The 21,268-nt window shown below is 44.7% G+C and overlaps 1 protein-coding gene across 1 annotated transcript; it reads right to left on the bottom strand.

Moving 5' to 3' along the window:
- Positions 1 to 567: 567 nt before the first annotated feature.
- Positions 568 to 1,232, bottom strand: LOC132389972 (epidermal differentiation-specific protein-like). The gene has a single exon (XM_059962550.1). The coding sequence runs from the start codon at positions 1,183 to 1,185 to the stop codon at positions 652 to 654; it is 534 nt and encodes a 177-aa protein (XP_059818533.1). The 5' UTR covers positions 1,186 to 1,232; the 3' UTR covers positions 568 to 651.
- Positions 1,233 to 21,268: the final 20,036 nt, after the last annotated feature.

The raw sequence follows: 21,268 nt of genomic DNA, 5'->3' as shown, positions 1-21,268 counted from the left end.
ATCGTAATTATGCCCCCCACTGACTTCAGCTTTCCCCATTTCACCCACCTCCCCCACATTCTAGAAACTCACCGACCTCACCCACCCTTGACCAGTGCCTTTGAACAGCAGAAACGCTCGGATACAGGAAATCTGAAAATAAGCAGCGGATTTGGGTTTGGGTATTTGATCCTCCACAATATTCCGCGTGGGAATATGAACTGGAGGTGGCAGCGTTTTATTTTATACGAGCTCGACATCAACCCGGCAGGGACGGAGAGCACCCTCGGGAGCGGTCTGAGACTGGATCGAACTCGGGAACCTCCGTTCTCGAGCCACCGCCGATCTCACTGCGTCACCGGCCGACCTGGGTCGACCTGGTTTGGCCACACTTGTGAAGCGATGGTCTCTGATCATCAGCGCCACGGACTGACAACCTTTCCGGCTCTCCAAGACACCACCCTCGCTTACACACGCACCGCGTTCCCCAATGACATGTCGACAGTTTAAATGAAGAAAGAATTGGACAATGAGACCCACAGAAGGTTATTAGCATTTAGAGAATATTTTATTTCTTTACTTCAGCAACAGGAAAGCGATGGCCCAGATCCATCCAACAAGACTCTGGGGTTTGGAGCTGCGGCTGAAAGCGGGACACCAGTACGAGACTCCTCAAACCTCGAAGTCGCTTTTCAACAAGGCCTTGACTGAGGACAGCTTGTCATTCCAACCGAACTGGCGATAGTCGGTCCATTCGTCACCCTGGAAGGTGATGAGTCTCGGCCCTTTCTGGTTGAGATCCTGGTACAGAATCCACACGCCCTCCTTCACCTTATGGGAAGAGACGAGGTTGTCGAAGCCGGATTTCGACAGATCATCCGTCGTTTCCTTAATGCTGCGGGTCATGCCCCCATAGTCGACGTGTTCGCACAGAACGATCTCCGGGTTGAGCAAATTTTCCTTCACCAGGCGCAAAGAGCTAATCGCACGATCCAGGTAGTCCAGTTTTCCGTGGTCTCCTGGACCAAACACCTTGAAATCCCCCTTGAAGTTTGTGCCGTCGTACACCACCCAGTGCCGGCCAATCACTCTGATCGAGCGGACAGCATTCGTGAAGTTCTCAACAGCAAGATCTTGAACATCGTTCACAAATTCCTTCTGCTTCCCTGTAAAGTCGGGATTTTCGTACAGAATGATTTTACTCATCTCGTTAGAGCGCCGAGTTCCGTCCAGGAGCTGACAGAGGAACAGTTGCCGCGAGAGCTGATTCTCGGGTTTAAATCTCCCCAGTGTTCCGTCAAACAACCAATGGCAGCCAGCAGCCAATCACGCTCTGGAGGAGCGGCCCTCTTTGGGAGGAACCGTATCTGAGAATCAAGCTTGTTGTTTCGAAGGGTTGGTGAAGCGTGGGTGATGTCCGATTCGAGGAGCTGCGGTGTCAGCGCGGGGCGAGATAAGGAATATGGGCAGTCAGCTGGAGGAGGGGCTGATCATTAAGCTGATGCGGACTGCCCAGAACATCAGCCACCAGCGTTTTAACGAGGTGCTGGGTTCCCACCTGAGATGCAGGCAGGCAGATTTGTTTACTATGCACTGTAGCAGCAGTTATGGTCGAAATGACAATAAAAGTGATTTGACTTGAGGTGCCATGACTTGGCTATACATCAGCAGTCCTGGCACTGATCGCTGCAGTTCACCACTGGTCAGAGCGACAGCCGTCTGCTACCGCTCTTTGACTTCCCGCACTAAGCCAAGGTGGATGCTTTCTTCCAACCATAGATTTACAGGAAATTGCAGCACAGAAACAGGCCGTTTGGCCCTTCTTGGCTCTGCCGAACGAGTTTTCGGCCTGGTCCCACTGACCTGCACCTCCCCCATTTCCCTCCATACTCCTCTCAAACATGTACCTGTCCGAATTTCTCTTAAATGATAAATTGAGCTCGCAGTCACCACTTCCTCTGGCAGTTCATTCCACAGTCCCAACACTCTCTGTGTGAAGAAGCCCCCCACCCATGTTTCATTTAAACTTTCCCCCCCTTCACCATTAACCCATGTCCTGTGTTTCTTTTTCTCCCCGAGCCTCAATAGAAAAAGTCTGCTTGCATTCATTCTATCTGGACCCATCATAATTGTATACACCTCTATCAAATCGCCCCGCATTCTCTTACGCTCCAGCGAATAAAGTCCTAACCTACTCAACCTTTCTGTGTAACTCAGTTTCTCAAGTCCCAGCAACATCCTTGAAAACGTTCTCTGCACTCTTTCAACCTTATTAATATCCTTCCGGTAATCCGGTGCCAAAAGAGCACATGACACTCCAAATCCGGACTCACCAAAGCCTTACACAACCTCACCATTACATTCCGACTCTTGTAATCAATACTTTGATTTATAAAGGCCGAAGTACCAAAGGCTCTCTTTACTACTGCACCTACTTGTGAAGCCACCTTTAGGGAATTATGTATCTGTTTTTCTGGATCCCTCTGTTCTACAACACTCCTCAGTGCCCGACCATCACAGAGCGTAACGGTCCCAGAACAGATCACTTAGGCCTCCATTCGGGTTATCACCCTTCTGCAACCACACTTGGCCTACTGTGGGCAAGCCAGTTCTGGATCCACAAAGAAATGTTTCCAAGATTCTCATGCGTCTTTCTTTTCTCAATAAGCCTTGCTTGGGGTTACCTTATCAAAGACCTTGCTGAAATGCATCTGCACTACATTACGGCTATACCTTCATCAATATGTTGTCCCATTCTCAAAAAAATTGAATCAGGTTCCTAAGGCACAACCTGCCTTTGACAAAAGCACGCTGACTATTCCTAATCACATGATGCCTCTCCCAGTGCTCATGAATCCTGCCTCTCATGATTTTCTCCATCAACTTACCATCCACTGCCGTATAATTTCCTGGGCTCTCCCTTCTCGCTTTCTTGCGGAAGTGAACAACATCGGCAACCCTCCAATCCTCCAGAACCTCTCCTGTCCTCATTGATGATGATGATAAGAAATGATCTGGCATGTGTGGACGAGGACCGGCTATTTCCGTGGCAAAGCTGTTCTTGGTAGCAATGAGGCTTTCAGCTGTCAGATTCTTTCCATCGGAAAAAAAAAAGTTCTTGCCTGAGAGAAGCTAGGATAGCAAGCTACATTTACCCTTTGTTTTCAAGACACATTCATGCTCTGGTTTAGAAATATAATGTGATGATTAACAGGACCAGACAGGTAGCAGCAAATGAGGTACTTATTGAGTATAAGGAATTCAAGATAACACTTAAGAAAGGAATCATAAGGTTTCTTGATCAGACTAGGTGACGTAATCTCCTTCAAGATTCTGCGGATGTGCTAAGAGCAAAAAGAGTGAGTGACAAAGTTGGTCCTCTGAAGATCAGAAGGCTAATGCATTTGGGGAATCAAAATGAATGGTGGAAGAGCCTAAATATTTGTTTTCTTCTGAAGAGACAGGTCCTTTTTCTGAGGTACCTTTGTTTTTGATGGGACAGAGCTTGCCGGATTAAAGGAGGATCATGGATATTATGAGGGGAGAGCTCCATCAGGACAGACAGAAGAGCTCATCCAGTGTGGTGAAATGGGTGTATCTGAGAAAAAAGGTCAGGTGTAACCATACTAATGTGGCTAACTTACTGAACACTCAAAAGTGCAAGTGATTTAGAAGAACAAATTCGGCAAGCGGTCAGCGGTTTCATAAGAACTTCCGGAAATTGTTCCCAATTTACAATTACCATTTCCCCCTCTCATCCCTTCTGTGTCCCTGCCCATCAGATACCCCCGGACCTCCACCAACTCCCCATGTTCCATGCTTCTTAACGCCCTCCGATCAGATACCCCTTTCTGCAGCACTTTTTCACCAAATCTGTCATCTTCCATCTCTTTAATTCTGCTTACACCATCACCTGGTTTCACCTATCACCCACCGCTTTGAGCTTCTTCCTCCTCCCTCTGATTGTCTTGCTCTAACTTTCGACCTGTTTTTCCAGTCATGATGAATGTTCTTGGCACGAAACTTCAGCTGCTTACTAATTTGCATAGATCCTGTCCCGGCCTGCTGGGCGGCTCCACCATTTTATACTGTTACGAAGGATGACCAGCTGTGATGGGCAGAAGGGTGCAAGGTTGCTCATGACCACCTCCCCTGGGAGAATTACAAACCATTACTGTTGCCAGGCTGTGAATAAGAGTGAAAGAGATGGAACAAAACATACTGGGACTGGAACATTTGCTTCAGACAAGGGCGAGATAACACCGGGGGAGAGAGACCATATTATGACTCCTGTAAGACTCACGGCTCCGGAGAGGGCTGTTTACTTGGTACAATTCTGTTCATTAAAATTCCTCAGTGGACAGCCGCAGTGGGCTGGTTTGATTGGCGAAGCCATTCAAAGCTGATTGACACCTGAGACCCCGTGAGTAAGGATAAAAGTTAGGTCTGGAGAGACACCCCTCAGACACACCAAGAGACAGACTAGTGAGCACTGTTTAAGTGTTGAAACCCTCGAGAAAGGTATGGGGCATCGGAGACCGAACGAAGGATCGGTCAATTTTAACTCACAGTGTTTATAGCGAGGCCGGTGGGGACTTGTGTGTGTGTCAACCTTTGCCTGTGTGTCGAGTCCACTATAGTAGAACGGTCTAGCTAAACGACAGAAGGGTCATACCCGATTGGCCACAACAACACATCGACGGATCAGGATCATAAAGGAAGTTCTGACGTGCTGTCACTGTTTGCTCTCTCTCTCTCTCTCTCTCTCTCTCTCTCTCTCTCTCTCTCTCTCTCTCTCTCTCTCTCTCTCTCTCTCTCTCTCTCTCTCTCTCTCTCTCTCTCTCTCTCTCTCTCTCTCTCTCTCCCTCCCTCCCTCCCTCCCTCTCCCTCTCCCTCTCGCTATCTAACAACTACCTCAGCCTGTATGAACTGAACTGAACATTATACTCACACATGACAATTCATTATCCTCCGGACAACGATAGAGCTTGTTTATTATTGATTATTATTATACCCACACTTTTAGGTTTTGTATTGCTAACGATATAATCTGTATATTTGCATTGTTGATATTGATTTGTATATTTTACTAATAAACACGATTTTGATAATAGTACCAGACTCCAACGCATACTTTTATTTTTGCTGGTAAGACACCCAGTTACGGGGTACGTAAAAATGCAAAAACGTAACAGGTCTGTTCCGTGGGTTGAGATTCTAATTTTGAGAAATCCCAGTTTTAATGTTACAGAAACATCCAAAGCCTACAGCACAATACAGTCCTTTCGGCCCAAAAAGCTGCGCCAAACATGTCCCAAATTTAGAACTACCTAGGATTGTCCAATTGCCCTATGATTTTCTAAGCTCCAGGTAGCCATCCAAGATTCTCTTAAAGAGACCTTATCGTTTCAGCCTCCAGCAATTTCTTAGGCAGCACATTCCACGCACTCATCACTCTCTTATAAAAAAAAATAAACAAACCCCGGACAACAACTCTGTACCTATTTCCAAGCACAATAAAACGGTGCTCTCTCGTACTAGACATTTCAGCACTGGGTAAAGACCTCTGACAATGCAGAAGTCCCGATGATGATGTAGATCTGCTATTAGGGAATGAGACAGGAAAAGTGACTGAAGTTGGTGTAGGGGAACACTTTTCATCCAGCGCCCACAGTGCCATTCATTTGAAAGTACTCATGCAAAAGGATCGATGTGAAACCTGCCGATGCGGTAAATTCATGGTGAAGGCCAAAGGAGGCAATTACTGTATCTCCAGAAACCAAAGATCAAATAGAACTTGAGAGCAACGATCCCTCGAACTCCCCATACTTGCTCCCACTTTACAATTACAATTCTCCCCTCTCATCCCATCTGTGTCCCTGCCATTAGATACCCCTTGACTTCCACCAACTGCCCGCCGTTCCATGCTCTTTTAACCTTCCTTTCGGATACTCTCTTCTACAGCACTTTATCACATATCTATCATCTATCTCTTTAACACTCCGTTCCCCATCTCCTGGATTTACCTATCACCCACCGCTTTGTACTCCTTCCTCCCCTCTCTGATTGTCTTACTCTAACTTTCGACCTGTTTTTTTCAGTTGTGATGACTGTTCTTTGCACGAAACTTCAGCTGCTTATTAATCTGCAGAGATCCTGTCCGGGCCTGCTGCGCGGCTCCACCACTTTATGCAAATAAACAGCAGGTCAGCTCCTTGGGTTGAGATTCTAATTTGGAGAAAGGCCATTTTTAAAGTTACAGAAACATGGAAAAACTACAGCCAACTACAGGCAGTTCGGCCCACAAAGCTCTGCCAAACACGACCCTACCTTAGAACTACCTAGGATTGTCCAATTGCCATATGATTTTCTAAGCTCCAGGTAGCCATCCAGGACCCTATCGATTCAGCCTCCATGTACCTATCCAGAAGTCGCTTGAAAAACCCTATCATATCTGCCTCCTGCACCATTGCAGGCAACCCATTCCATGCACTCATCAATCTCTCAGTTAAAAAATATATTTACCCCTGACCTGCCCTGTGTAACTGTTCTCCAGCACCATAAGATCCTGCTTTGAAGTGATTGATACTTTCGTCGTCCGGCCCCTGACTTGAGTGTTCTTCAACAGCAATCGTTCTGAACAGCAATTAAATTGGCTGAAAACCCTCATTCTGTTCTTTAATACTCTATCGATGTGGATCAGATGCAGGACGAGGTTCTGTGAACGGACCTCAGGGTGTCAAATGTTAAAGAGCAGGACCTGCAGGGTTGTGATCTCGGGAATGGTAGATGAGACCCGAGGTAATGAGTGCGGGATCAGGACGATCATTCAGTTTCGACCTGGCTGAGCAGTTCGTGTGTGCTGATGGTATGATGTTTTTTGTATCATTGTGAAGATGGAATCTTTACAGAGGAGACAGTTCGCACTTTACATGGAAACGGTCTAATATCCTGGATAGATGATTTGTTAATAGACGATAGAAAATAGACAATAGACAATAGGTGCAGAAGTAGACCATTCGGCCCCTCGAGTCTGCACCGCCATTCTGAGATCATGGCTGATCATTCACTATCAATACCCAGTCCCTGCCTTGTCCCCATATCCCTTGATTCCCCTATCCATCAGATATCTATCCAGCTCCTTCTTGAAAGCATCCAGAGAATTGGCCTCCACCGTCTTCCGAGGCAGTGCATTCCAGACCCCTACAACTCTCTGGGAGAAGAAGCTCTTCCTCAACTCTGTTTTAAATAACTGACCTCTTATTCTCAATCCATGCCATCAATTAATGCTGCTTGGTGGGGTCTAAACGAGAGTTGCAGAGTGATAGGAAGTAGAGTGCCGGAACAGTTACTGGAGCGGTTGTAGAGACTGATGTTGGTGACCTCAAGCAAAGACAGGAATCAAAAGGTTGTGCATGGGGTAACTGGTGTCGTGACCTGCAGAATTATCGCAGGGAAGGCGAATGAGCTCAGATCCCCGATCAACAGCTGGAATTGTGACGTTGTGGCTATGACCGAGAATTGGTAGTAGGAGGGCAGGCGAGGTGGGTCAGTTTCCGGAGGTTACGTGGTTTTTCATGTGACAGAGCGTGAGAGACTAAAGGGGAATGTGTGGCATTGCTAATCAGTGATATTGTCATGGCAGAGCTCCGTCAGGACAGAGTGAAAAGCTCTTGTAGTGTGAAACGGGTGTAAATGAGAAATAAGAAAGGTGTGACCATATTAATGGGCTAAGTTACTACCCACCCAAAAGCCCAAGATATTTAGAGGAACATATTTGCCGAGATGTCACAAATCTTACAAGCATAAAGTTCAAATCTCTGGTGAGACCTCACCGAGAGTATTGTGTTCAATTCTGGTCACGTCTTTTTCGGAAAGATGTGGTAGCTATGGGGAGGACGCAGAGGAGATTTACCACCATGTTGCCTGGATTGGAGAACAAGTGATATGAAGCATGGTTTTCAGAGCAGGGACTTTTCTCTTTGGAGCGTGGAGGAATGAGAGCGGACTTGATAGAGGTCTACAAGATTATGAGAGGCATAGATAGGGTGGAATGTCTGTAATCGTTTCCTAGGGCACCAATAACAATCTCCAGAGAGCATAGGTACAAAGTTAAGGGAGGGACGTTTAGGGGAGTCATCAAGGGTAAGCTTTTTACACAGAGGGTTGTGAGTGTCTGGAATGACTTACCAGGCATGGTAGTGGAAGCTAAAACATTAGGGGTATTTAAGAGCCTCTTGGACAGGCACATGGATGAAAGAAAAATGGAGCGTTATGGGGTAGTGTTGGTTTAGAACTATTTTTAAGTGTTATATGGGTCACCACAACATAAAGTGCTGAAGGGCCTGTAATGTGCCATAGTGCTCTGTGGTTCCATGGTTCAAAGGTCGCTGTAGAGAAGGCTTTAACTTTCCATATATTCACCCGGAGTCCCGTAGCGAAGAAGGAATAGATGGGATAGACTTTACCGAAGGTTTACTTCATCTCAGCAGATCTGCTATTAGGGAATGAGACAGGCGAAGTCACAGAAGTTTCTGTCGTGGAACACTTTGCATCCGGTGGCCACAGTGCTGTCCCTTTGAATGTTCTCATTCCAAAAGATCGATGAGAACCCTGCCGATGCGGGAAATCCACGCTGAAGGACAAAGGAGGCAAGTGCTGCAACTCCAGAAATCAAAGATCAAAAGCAAACTTTTGTGGGATTTGTATGTGGAACTAGGTGAGAGTAAGCGTTCGGCACGGACTGGAAGTGCTGCGATGGCCTGTTTCCGTGCTGTAATTGTTATATGGTTAAATGGTTTCCGCCTCCACCACTGTCTCCGGCAGCCCATTCCACGCACTAACCACTCTCTGATTAAAATACGTACCCCTGACATATCCTCTGTGACTATTTCCAAGCACGTTCAAACGGTGCCCTCTCGTGCTAGACATTTCAGCCTTGTGGAAAGGCCTCTGACTATGCTGAATGCACTCTCAGTATCTTGTACACCTCTATCAGACCACCTCTCATCCTTCGTCGCTCCAAGTAGAAAAGATCGAGTACAAGCGATCTATTTTTCATGCTCCCCAATCCAGGCAAATTCCTTGTTGATCTGCTCTGCGACTTTTCAATGGTGTTCACGTCCTTCCTGTAGTCGGGCGACCAACATTCAGCTCAGTACTCCAATTGGGGTCTGACCATGGTCCTATATAGAAGCAATACTAACTCTCGGTTCTTAAACTTAATCCCACGATTAATGAAGCCCAATGGAATGCATGCCTTGTTAACCATAGGGTCAACCTGCGTAGCAGCGGTGACCATCCTATGGACTTGCACCATTATGGTGCAAGACCCTAAATAATTTTCTTCTTCTGTATTTACTCCAGAGATAGACACAAAGTCTGTGCAGTTGAGACAATGGCAATTTAACTTCATGGTCTTTAACTTCAATAACATAATTAATTTCTCTGTTTTCAGAGAGATTTTTCCTATCCCAGAAATCAGGATTGATTAATCGCTAGTGCCTAACAAGGTGTTTTCTCGGAGCCTGCAGGATGCAAGTTCAGAAATTGCCAGGGCCCAAGCAGATATTTAAGTCATCCGGAGCGTCAGGAAAGCTACCATAGATTCGGAAAATACCTGGTGTTGCCCCACAGTTTACAAATGCCTCAAAACATCAACCAGGAAATGGTACACCGCTGAATCTGAGATCAATTGTGGTATAGCTATTGGAAGATATTCTAAGTGACCGGATATAAAGTTTTTGTATTGTCATGCAATGTTTATGTATACTCAGTCGTTCAAAGTTTGAGAAAATGTCACTACAAGGATAACGTTGTTATGTTTGTGCGTGGAAGGTCATGTATGACAAATCTTAATTAATTTTTTGAAGTGATTACTAGGAAGTTGACGGGGTTAAAGCATTTGATGTTGTCTCTATTGACTTACAGCCCTTTAACAAGGGTTTACATGTAAGGTAAGTTAGGAAGATTCAATCGTCAGGTATTAATATTGAAGTAGTAAACAGGATTCAGCAGTGACTGGGTGGGAGATGCCAGAGAGTAGTGGTGGGTAACTGTCAGCCTGGAGGCCGGTGACTGGTGGTGTCCCTCGAGGATCTGTACTGGGTACAGTGATGCTTGTCATATACATTGATGATCTGGATGGGGGGGGGTGTATATTGGACTATTAAGAATGCAGTTGATACTAACATAGGTGGTATTGTGAATAATGAAGTAGCTATTCAAAGCGAGATTTAGGCCAGTTGGAAGAGTGGGCTGAAAGATGGCTGATGGAGTTAAATGCAGATGCATCAGGTACAACTTTTTGCTGAATCAATCAAAATAGGGCATACCTGGTGAATGGCAGGGCATTGAGGAAAGCAGCAGAACGGTGTGATTCAGAAATAATGGTGCATCGTTTCCTGAAGGTGGAATCTCATGTCGATGCACCATTTTTACGCAATTTCCCTCGGGATCAATAAAGTATGTCTGTCTGTCTGTCTGTCTGACCCTCTGCCGGATAGGGTGGTGAAGAAAGCTTTTAGTATGCTGGCCCTAATAAATCAGAGAATTGAGTATTGGAGTTAGTATGTGATGTTACAATTGTACGAGGTATTGATGAGGCCAAATTTTGTGTATTGTGTACAGTTCCGGTAACTAAGTTATAGGAAAGATGAGAACAAAATAGAGAGTGCACAAAGGAGCTTTACTAGAATGCTAAAATGCTAGAATTACTCAGATTTTGAATCAGGCTCGAAAGGCTCATCCTGCCTTTGACAAAGCCATCCTGACTATTCCTAATCATTCTCCGCCTCCCCTAATGTTCATAAACCCTGCATCTCAGCATCTTCTCCATCAACTTACCAGTCACTGAGGTAAAGCACACTGGCCTATAACATCCTGGGCTCTCCCTACTACATTTCTTGAATAAGGGAACATCAGAAAAATTTACACTGGTGAATCTGACATCGCCAATGGGAAAGTTATTGTAAGATATTCTAAGTGACAGGACAAAAAGCATTTGCATAGTCATGTGGTGATTATGGATGATCAAATGTAAGGAATATGTCAATGAACTTACCAGGAAAGTGAATGACGATGACGTTGTGCTCGTTGAGTACATGGACTTAAGCAATTTCTTTCACAAAGTCAACTGGGAGGCTGCTGCAGATGATTCAGTCACTCAGTATTCAGGATGAGGTAGCTAATTAGATTAGAACTAATTCTAATTAGATTAGAATTTCATATGCAAAACAACCTAACAAGGTGCTTTCTCGGAGCCTACACGATGCAAGTTCAGAAATTACCATGGCCCTAGCAGAGATAATGAGAACATGCTTAGGGACTGTAAAGCTATCAGAGTTTCGCGGAGGACCTAATGTTGCTCCAATGTTTAAAAATGCCCCTAAGCATAACCCAAGGAATAGTAGAGCAGTCAGACTGACAAAAGTCGTGGGAAAGTTAGTGGAAGAAATTCTAAGAGAGCGGACGTAATGTATTTGCATAGCAATGTACTGATGCAGGGCTGGTCACTGATTATGGATGGAATTTTTCACTGAACTTACAAGGAAAGTGATTGAAGTCGAAGTTGTGGATGTTGCCTACATGGATCTGAGTAAGGCTTTCCACGAAGTCCCCTGGGAGGCTGCTCAGGAAGATTCAGTCACTCAGTATTCAGGATGAGATAGTTAATTAGATTAGACATCGGTTTCTGAGAAAATCCGGAGTGCATAAGCAGATGATTGCCCAGGGACTGGAAGCCCCTGCCGACTGGATTGCCAGAGGAATAGGTGCTGGGTCTATTGACTATCTACAAAGGAACTAGGTTATGAAATTCACCACACAACTTGTAATTAATCGAAGCTCGCATATTGCCGCTGCAGAAGCAAGAACGTCACTCTGTTGAAACCGGACCAACAGCTTAGAACTTGAATACTACTATCCCCACGTACCAATTCTCTGTGAGACAACCTGTCTAGTAAACAACACGAAAATAGGGGATATAGATCTGTCAGAAAAAAAAACATAGAAAACCTAAAGAACAATATAGGCCAAGTGATACCCTTAGCCCTCTATTTTTCTAAGCTCCATGTGCCTACCTAGCAGTCACTCAAAGACTCTAACGATGTGGAACAGATGATGGGTGAGGTTCTGTAAACAGACCACCGTGAGTCAGATGCTGAAGAGCAGGACCTCCAGGTTTGTGATCTCGGGAATGATCGTTGTGCCCCGATGTAATGAGTGCAGAATGAGGAAGATTATTCAGTTTCAACGTGGCTGAGCAGTTAGTCTGGGATGAGGGAATCAGTCTCTTTGGATCAATGGGTGTGTGGAAGCTTTGCGGAAGGGACAGTTTGAACCTTCTCTGGAACTGGATTAATATCCTGGCGGTATAGTTTGATAATGCTGCATAGTGAGGTTTAAACGAGTGTTGCAGTTTGATAGGAACCAGAGTGCCAGAGCAGGTAGTGGAGAGGTTGTGAAACAGATGTTGGTGACCTCAGGCAAAGTCAGGAATCAAACGGTTTAGCATGGTGTAAATAGTGTCCTGACATTCAGAATGCTCCTCGGCAAGCTGAGATCCCGGATCAAATCTTTTAGTGACGAATTTTGTCCTCTGCAAGATAAGAAAGCAAATGCATTTAGAGAGTCAAAACAAATGGTAGAAGACCCTAAATATGTTTTATCTTCTGTATTCACTCAACAGACAGGTCAGTATTCGGAGGTTCTGTTGTTTTTGATGTGACAGACCGTGAGGGACTAAAGGGTGATGTCTGGCATTGTTAGTTAGGGAATTGTGATGACAGTGCTCCATCAGGACAGACTGAAGAGCTCTTCTGTTGTGGTGAAATGGGTGCAAGTAGAAATAAGAAGGATTTTAATGGGGCCATGTTACTGAGCAGACAATATTCCAAGTCATTTAGAGGAATATATTTGAAAGAGATCCAAGTCGTCAAAGCTTTTAAAAACATAACGTTTTTATAGTAGGATTTTAAACATTCCATATATTCACTCGGAGTCACCTACCGAAACTGGACTAGATGAGATAGTGTTTACAAATGTGTTGAAAACTGTTTACCTCTTCACAATTTGTAAATCCCGATTAGAGTGCCGATCAACTATTAGGGAACGAGACTGCAAAATGACAGAATTTAGTGCAGGGGAACACTTTGCACCCACTGTCCACAGTGCCATTCCTTTGATTGCTCTCATGCAAAAATATCGATAGGAAACCTGGCTATGCGGGAAATCCACGCTTAAAGCCAAAGAAGGCAATTGCTGCAACTCCAGAAATCAAAGATCAAAGTCAAACATGACAACAACGATACCTCGAACTTGCGGTAATAGTTCCCTCTTTAGATTTACCATTTCCCCCTCTCAACAATTATGTAACCCTGCCCATCACATACCCCTGGGGTCCACCCATTTGCCCATGTTCCATGCTCTTCAGCCCTCTCCTAGCAAATAGCCCCTTCTGCAGCACTTCAACACTTAGATCTAGCATTTACCATCTGTTTTAATACACCTATCCCCATCTCCTTGTGTTCCCTATCACCCACCGCTTTGTACATCTTGCACCCCTCTCTCATTGTCTTGCTCTAACTTTTCACATTATTTGTTCCAGTCATGATGACGGATCTTGGCCCGAAACCTCCGCTGCTTGCGACTTGGCAAAGATCCTGCCTGGGCATGCTGAGCTGCGCCAGCACTTTATGCAAAAAAACCAGTTCGAGTCAGTGGATTGAGATTAAGTTGGAAAAGTTCCAATTTTAATGTTATCGAAACATCGAAAACCTTCAGCAATACAGGCCCTTCGGCCCACAAAGCTGCGCCAAGCATGTACCTACCTTAGAACTACATAGGCTTCTCCCATAGCCCTCTAAATTTGTTAGATCCATGTAGCCTTCCAGTAGTTTCTTAAAATCACCTATCTTTTCCGGCTCAACGAATGTCACCTGCAGGTCATTCCACACACACAACAGTTTCAGAATAAGAACCTTACTCCTGACCTGTCCTCTGTATACGCTATATGTTCCCATAATATTTGAACTACCAGAGTGAACCACCTCAGTCTTATCCGGCCTGAACTCAATCTGCCACTTCTCAGCCCAGTTCTGCATAGTATCAACGGCCCTTTGTAAACCCTGACAGGCCTCCTCACTGTCCACAACACACCCCACCTTTGTGTCATCAGCAAATTTCCTAACCCTTCTTTCGACTTCCTCATCCACGATATTAACAAATTCCATTGAAAAAGCAGCGGTTCCGCAACAGATCCCTGAGGCACACCACTCGGCACAGGCCTCCTCCATTCAGAATATCAGCATGCTAGAGACACTCTTTCTGTGATCAAGCAAGTTCTGGATGTACAGAGCACTATCCCCTTGGTCCGAATCATCCTTACTTTCTCAATAAGCCTTGCATGTACGTATCAAATGCCTTGCTGAAAACCATATGCACTACATCTACAGCTGTAGCTGCTTCAATATGATTAGTCACACTCTCAGATTTTCAATAAGTCTCGAATGGCTCATCCTGCCTTTGACAAAGACATCCTGACTCTTCCTAATCATTCTATGCCTCCTCTAATGTTCATAAATCCTGCATCTCAGCATCTTCTCCATCAACTTACCAGTCACTGAGGTAAGACACATTCGTCTATAACATCCTGGGCTCTCCCTACTACCTTTCTTGAAAAGGGGAACATCAGAAAAATTTACACTGGTGATTCTGACAACGGTTGTGGCATAGTTATTGTAAGATGTTCTACGTGACAGGACAGAAAGCATGTGATGATTATGGGTGGTCAAATGTAAGGAATCTGTCAATTAACTTACCAGGAAAGAGAATGAGGTCGACGTTGTGCTCGTTGAGAACATGGACTTCAGCAATTTCTTTCACAGTCTCCCCTGGGAGGCTGGTCCAGAACATTCAGTCACTCAGTATTCAGGCTGAGATAGCTGATTAGATTAGAACTAATTCTAATTAGATTATATTTTCATAAGCAAAAGTTTAGGCGATAATTCTCCACAGCCTAACAAGGTGTTTTCTCGGAGCGAGCACGATGCAAGTTCAGAAATTACCAGGGCCCTAGCAGAGATAATGAGATCATCCTTAGGGACTGTAAAGCTACCAGAGTTTCGGAGAGGACCTAATGTTGCCCCACGGTTTAGAAATGCCCCTAAGCATAAACCAGGGAATAGCACAGCAGTCAGACTGACAACAGTTGTCGGAAATTTATTGGAAGAAATTCGAAGTGAGCGGACGTAATATATTTGCATAGCAATGTAATGATGAGGGGATGGTCACTGATAATGGATGGAGTTTTTCACTGATCTTACCGGGAAAGAGAATGAAGTCGAAGTTGTGGATGTTGCCTACATGGATCTGAGTAAGGCTTTCCAAAAAATCCCCAGGGAGGCTGATCAGGAGATTCAGTCACTCAGTATTCAGGATGAGGTAGTTAATTAGATTAGACTTCTGTTTCTGAGAAAATCCGGAGTGCATTAGTAGATGATTGCCCACGGACTGGAAGCCCGTGTCTACTGGAGTGCCACAGGAATAGGTGCTGGGTCTATTGACCATTTATCGAAGGAACTAGGTTACGAAATGGACTACACAACTTGTAATTAATCGAAGCTCTCATTTTGCTGATGCAGAAACAACAACTTAACTCTGCTGAAACCGAGCCAACAGCTTAGAACTTGAATACGTCATGATGACGGATCTTGGCCCGAAACCTCCTCTGCTTGCTACTTGGCAAAGATCCTGCCTGGGCATGCTGAGCTGAGCCAGCACTTTATGCAAAAAAAACCAGTTCTAGTCCGTGGATTGAGATTCCAAGTTGGAAAAGTTCCAATTTTAATGTTATCGAAACACAGAAAAACTTCAGCGCAATACAGGCCCTTCGGCCCAAAAAGCTGCGCCAAGCATGTACCTACCTTAGAACTACATGGGTTTTTCCCATAGCCCTCTAAATTTCTTAGATCCGTGTAGCCTTCCCGTAGTTTCTTAAAATCACCTATCTTTTCCTGCTCAACGACTGTCACCTGCAGGTCATTCCACACACACAACAGTCTCAGAATAAGAACCTTACTCCTGACCTGTCCTCTGTATACGCTATATGTTCCCATAATATTTGAACTACCAGAGTGAACCACCTCAGTCTTATCCGGCCTGAACTCAATCTGCCACTTCTCAGCCCAGTTCTGCATAGTATCAACGGCCCTTTGGAAACCCTGACAGGCCTCCACACTGTCCACAACACACCCCATCTTTGTGTCATCAGCAAATTTCCTAACCTTTCCTTCGACTTCCTCATCCACGACATTAACAAAATCCATTTAAAAAAGCAGCGGTTCCGGAACAGATCCCTGATGCCCACCACACGACACAGGCTTCCTCCATTCAGAATATGAGCATGCGAGAGCCACTCTTTGCCTTCACTGATCAAGCCAGTTCTGAATGCAGTCTGGTAGCTCCATACTTTCTCAATAAGCCTTTCATGGACATACTAAATGACTTGCTGAAAACCATATGGACTACATCTACCGCTGTACCTACATCAGTATGTTTAGTCACACTCTTATATTTTGAATCAGGCTCGAAATGCACTTCCTGCCTTTGACAAAGACATCCTGACTACTCCTAATCATTCTATGCCTCCCCTAATGTTCATAAATCCTGCATCTCAGCATCTTCTGAATCAACTTACCAACCACTGAGGGAAAACACATTAGTCTATAACATCCTGGGCTCTCCCTACTACGTTTCTGGAATAAGGGAACATCAGAAAAATTTATATTGGTGAATCTGACATGGGCTGCGGGAAAGTTATTGTAAGATATTCTAAGTGACAGGGTATAACGCATTTGCACTGTCATGTAATGATTATGGATGGGCAAAAGTAAGGAAATTGGCAATGCAATTACCAGGAAAGTGAATGAAGGCGAGGATTTGATCGTTCTGTACAAGGACTTCAGAAATTTCTTTCACAAATTCCCTGGGAGTCTGGTCCAGAAGATTCAGTCACTCAGTATTCAGGCATAGATTGCTGATTAGATTAGAACTAATTGTAATTAGATTATAATTTCATCGGCAAAACTATAGGCGACAAATCCCCAGAGCCTAAAAAGTGTTTTCTTGGAGCTTCCTCGAAGCAAGTTCAGAAATTTCCAGGGCCCTAGCAGAGGTAATGGGATCTTCCTTTTGGGACAGTAAATAGACAATAGGTGCAGAAGTAGACCATTCGGCCCCTCTAGTCTGCACCGCAATTCAGAAATCATGGCTGATCATTCACTATCAATACCCAGTCCCTGCCTTGTCCACATATCTCTTGATTCCCCTATCCAACAGATATCTATCAAGCTCCTTTTTGAAAACATCCAGAGAATTGGCCTCCACCGTCTTCCGAGGCAGTGCATTCCACACCTCCACAACTCTCTGGGAGATAAAGTTCTTCCCCAACTCTGTTTTAAATAACTGACCTCTTATATCAATCCATGCCCTCTGGTACCGGACTTTCCCAACGTCTGGAACATATTTCCTGCCTCAATCCTATCAAATCCTGTAATTATCTTAAACGTTTCAATCAGATCCCCTCTCAATCTTCTCAATTCCAGTGTCTACAAGCCCAATCTCTCCAATCTCTCTGCGTAAGACAGCCCTGCCATTCCAGGAATCAACCTAGTGAATCTACGCTGCACTTCCTCAATTGCCAGAATGTCCTTCCTTAAACCTGGAGACCAAAACTGTACACAATATTCCAGGTGTGGACTCACCAGGGCCCTGTACAAATGCAAAAGGACATCCCTGCTCTTGTACTCAATTCCCCTTGTAATAAAGGCCAACATTCCATTTGCCCTCTTCACTGCCTGTTGTACTTGCTCATTCACCTTCATTGACTGATGAACTAGGACTCCTAGGTCTCTTTGCGTTTCTCACTTACCTAACTCTACACCGTTCAGACAATACTCTGCCCTCTTGTTCCTGCTTTCAAAGTGGATAACTTCACATTTATTCACATTGAATGACATCTGCCAAATATCTTCCCACTCCCCCAGCCTATTCAATCACACTGTATTCTCCTAACGTCCTCTTCGCATGTCACACTGCCACCCAGTTTAGTATCGTCAGCAAACTTGCTGATATAGTTTTCAATGCCCTCATCTAAATCGTTGACATAAATCGTAAAGTGCTGTGGTCCCAATACAGAGTCCTGAGGTACCCCACTAGTCATCTCCAGCCAGTCCGAGAAACACCCATTCACTGCTACCCTTTGCTTTCTATCTGCCAACCAGTTTTCTATCCATGTTGAAACCCTGCCCCCAATGCCATGAGCTCTGATTTTACTCACCAATCTCCTATGTGGCACCTTATCGAATGTCTTCTGAAAATCTAGGTACACAACATCCACTGGCTTACCCTCGTCTAACATGCTTGTTACACGCTCGAAAAACTCCAACAGATTAGTCAAGCATGATTTGCCCTTGGTAAATCCATGCTGGCTCAGCCTAATCCTATTACTGCCATCAGGATGTGCCACTATTTTGTCCTTAATAATGGATTCAAGCATCTTCCCCACGACTGACGTTAGGCTAACAGGGCGTTAGTTCTCCGTTTTCTCCGCCCTCCCTTCTTGAAAAGCCACTCTCCAATCTTCAGGAACTGATCCTGAATCTAAGGAACATTGGAAAATGATTACCAATGCTTCCGCAATTTCCTGAGCCACCTCTTTTAGAACCCTCGGATGCAGACCATCTGGACGCGGGGATTTATTAGCCTTCAGTCCTACCAGACTACTCATCATAGTTTCTTTCCTAATGTCAATCTGTCTCAATTCCTCTGATATCTTATGACCCTGGCCCATCCAAACAAATGGGAGATTGCTTGTGTCCTCCCTGGTGAAGACAGATCTAAAATACGCATTAAATTTTGTTGCCATTTCCCTGTTTCCCATAACAATTTCTCCCAGGTCATTCTTCAAGGGGCCAACATTGTTCTTAACTATCTTCTTTCTCTTCACATAGCTAAAAAAGCTTTTGCTATCCCCTTTTATATTCCTGGCTAGACTTAGCTCATACCTGATTTTTTCTCTCCGTATTGCTTTTTTAGTTAAGATCTGCTGTTCCTTAAAACTTTCCCAATCATCTGTATTCCCACTCATCTTAGCCCTGTCATACTTATTTTTCTTGAATGCTATACAATCTCCGACTTCCTTTGTCAACCACTGTGGCCCCTTCCCCGTCTTTGAATCCTTCCTTCCCATTGGAATGAACTGCTTTTGCATCTTTTGTATTATCCCCAAAATATCTGCCACTGCTGATCCACCGTCTTTTCTGCCAGGGCATCCGCCCATTTAACTTTGGCCAGCTCTTCCCTTATGGCTCCTTTATTTAATTGCAACACTGACACCTCTGATCTGCCCTTATCCCTCTCAAATTGTAGATAAAAACTTATCATGTTATGATCACTACTTCCTAATGGCTCCTTTACTTCAAGATCACATCAATTCCTGTTCATTACACATCACCAAGGCCAAAATAGCCTCGTTCCTGGTTGGCTCAAGCACCAGCTGTTCCAAAAATACATCCCTTAGTCAGTCCCCAAACTCCCTATCCTGGGGTACAGAACCTACCTGATTCTCCCAGATTCACCTGCATGTTGAAATATCCCATAACGGCTGCATTACATTTAGCACATTTAACTCCCTAATCAACTTGTACCCAATATCCACGCTACTGTTTGGGGGCCTGTACACAACACCCATTAGGGTCTTTTTACCTTTCTGTTCCTCAGCTCAATCCACACAGACTCTACTTCCCTTGTTCCCAAGGCACCTCTTGCTAAGGACTGAATCTCATTCCTCACCAACAGGGCCACCCCACCCCCTCTTCCCATATTTCTGTCTCTACGATAGCACGTATACCCTGGTACACTCAATTCCCAGGCCTGATCCCCTTGCAGCCATGTCTCCGTTATCTCAACAATATCGCAGTTCTCCATTTTCATCTGAGCTTCAAGCTCATCTGTCTTATTTCTGACACTATGCGCATTCAATTATAGATTTCTTAGCCCATTCCTCCTCTCTTTGCTTAAAACACTGTCTATTGTACCTAACCCAGCTCCTTGAACTTCCTTCGGGCTAATTGCACCTTGAATTATGATGACCTTCTCAAGATCACCCAGACCTTCTACACATTTAACCCCATGCTCCTTCTGACCAACCCTCTGTACAACCCTCTGTAAAGCTACAAGAGTTTCGGAGAGGACCTAATGTTGCCTCACTGTTTAAAATGCCCCTAAACATAAACCAGGGAATAGTACAACAGTCAGACCGACAACAGTTGTGGGAAAGTTACTGGAAGAATTTGTAAGTGAGCGGACATTATCTATTTGCATAGCAATATAATGATGAACGGCTGGTCACTGATTATGGATGGAGTTTTTCACTGTCTTACAATAAAGTGAATGAAGTGCAAGTTGTGGATGTTGACTACATGGACCTGAGTAAGGTCTTCCACAAAGTCCCCTGGGAGGCTGCTCAGGAGATTCAGTCACTCAGTATTCAGTGTGAGGTAGTTAATTAGATCAGACATCGGTTTCTGAGAAAATCCGGAGTGCATCAGTAGATGATTGCCCACGGACTGGAAGCCCGTGTCTACTGGAGTGCCACAGGAATAGGTGCTGGGTCTCTTGACCATTTATCGAAGGAACTAGGTTACGAAATGGACTACACAACTTGTAATTAATCGAAGCTCGCATATTGCTGATGCAGAAACAACAACTTAACTCTGCTGAAACCGGGCCAACAGCTTAGAACTTGAATACATCATGATGACGGATCTTGTCCCGAAACCTCCGCTGCTTGCTACTTGGCAAAGATCCTGCCTGGGCATGCTGAGCTGAGCCAGCATTTTATTCAAAAAAAACAGTTCTAGTCCTTGGATTGAGATTCCAAGTTGGATAAGTTCCAATTTTAATGTTATCGAAACACAGAAAACCTTCAGCGCAATACAGGCCCTTCGGCCCACAAAGCTGCGCCAAGCATGTACCTACCTTAGAACTACATGGGCTTTTCCCATAGCCCTCTAAATTTCTTAGATCCATGTAGCCTTCCCGTAGTTTCTTAAAATCACTTATCTTTTCTGGCTCAACGAATGTTACCTGTAGGTCATTCCACACACACAACAGTTTCAGAATAAAAACCTTACTCCTGACCTGTCCTCTGTATACGCTATATGTTCCCATAATATTTGAACTACCAGAGTGAACCACCTCAGTCTTATCCGGCCTGAACTCAATCTGC

Source organism: Hypanus sabinus, unplaced genomic scaffold (genome assembly GCF_030144855.1).
Source record: "Hypanus sabinus isolate sHypSab1 unplaced genomic scaffold, sHypSab1.hap1 scaffold_725, whole genome shotgun sequence".
Taxonomy (NCBI): Eukaryota; Metazoa; Chordata; class Chondrichthyes; order Myliobatiformes; family Dasyatidae; genus Hypanus; species Hypanus sabinus.
This window is presented reverse-complemented; position numbering and strand designations above follow the sequence as displayed.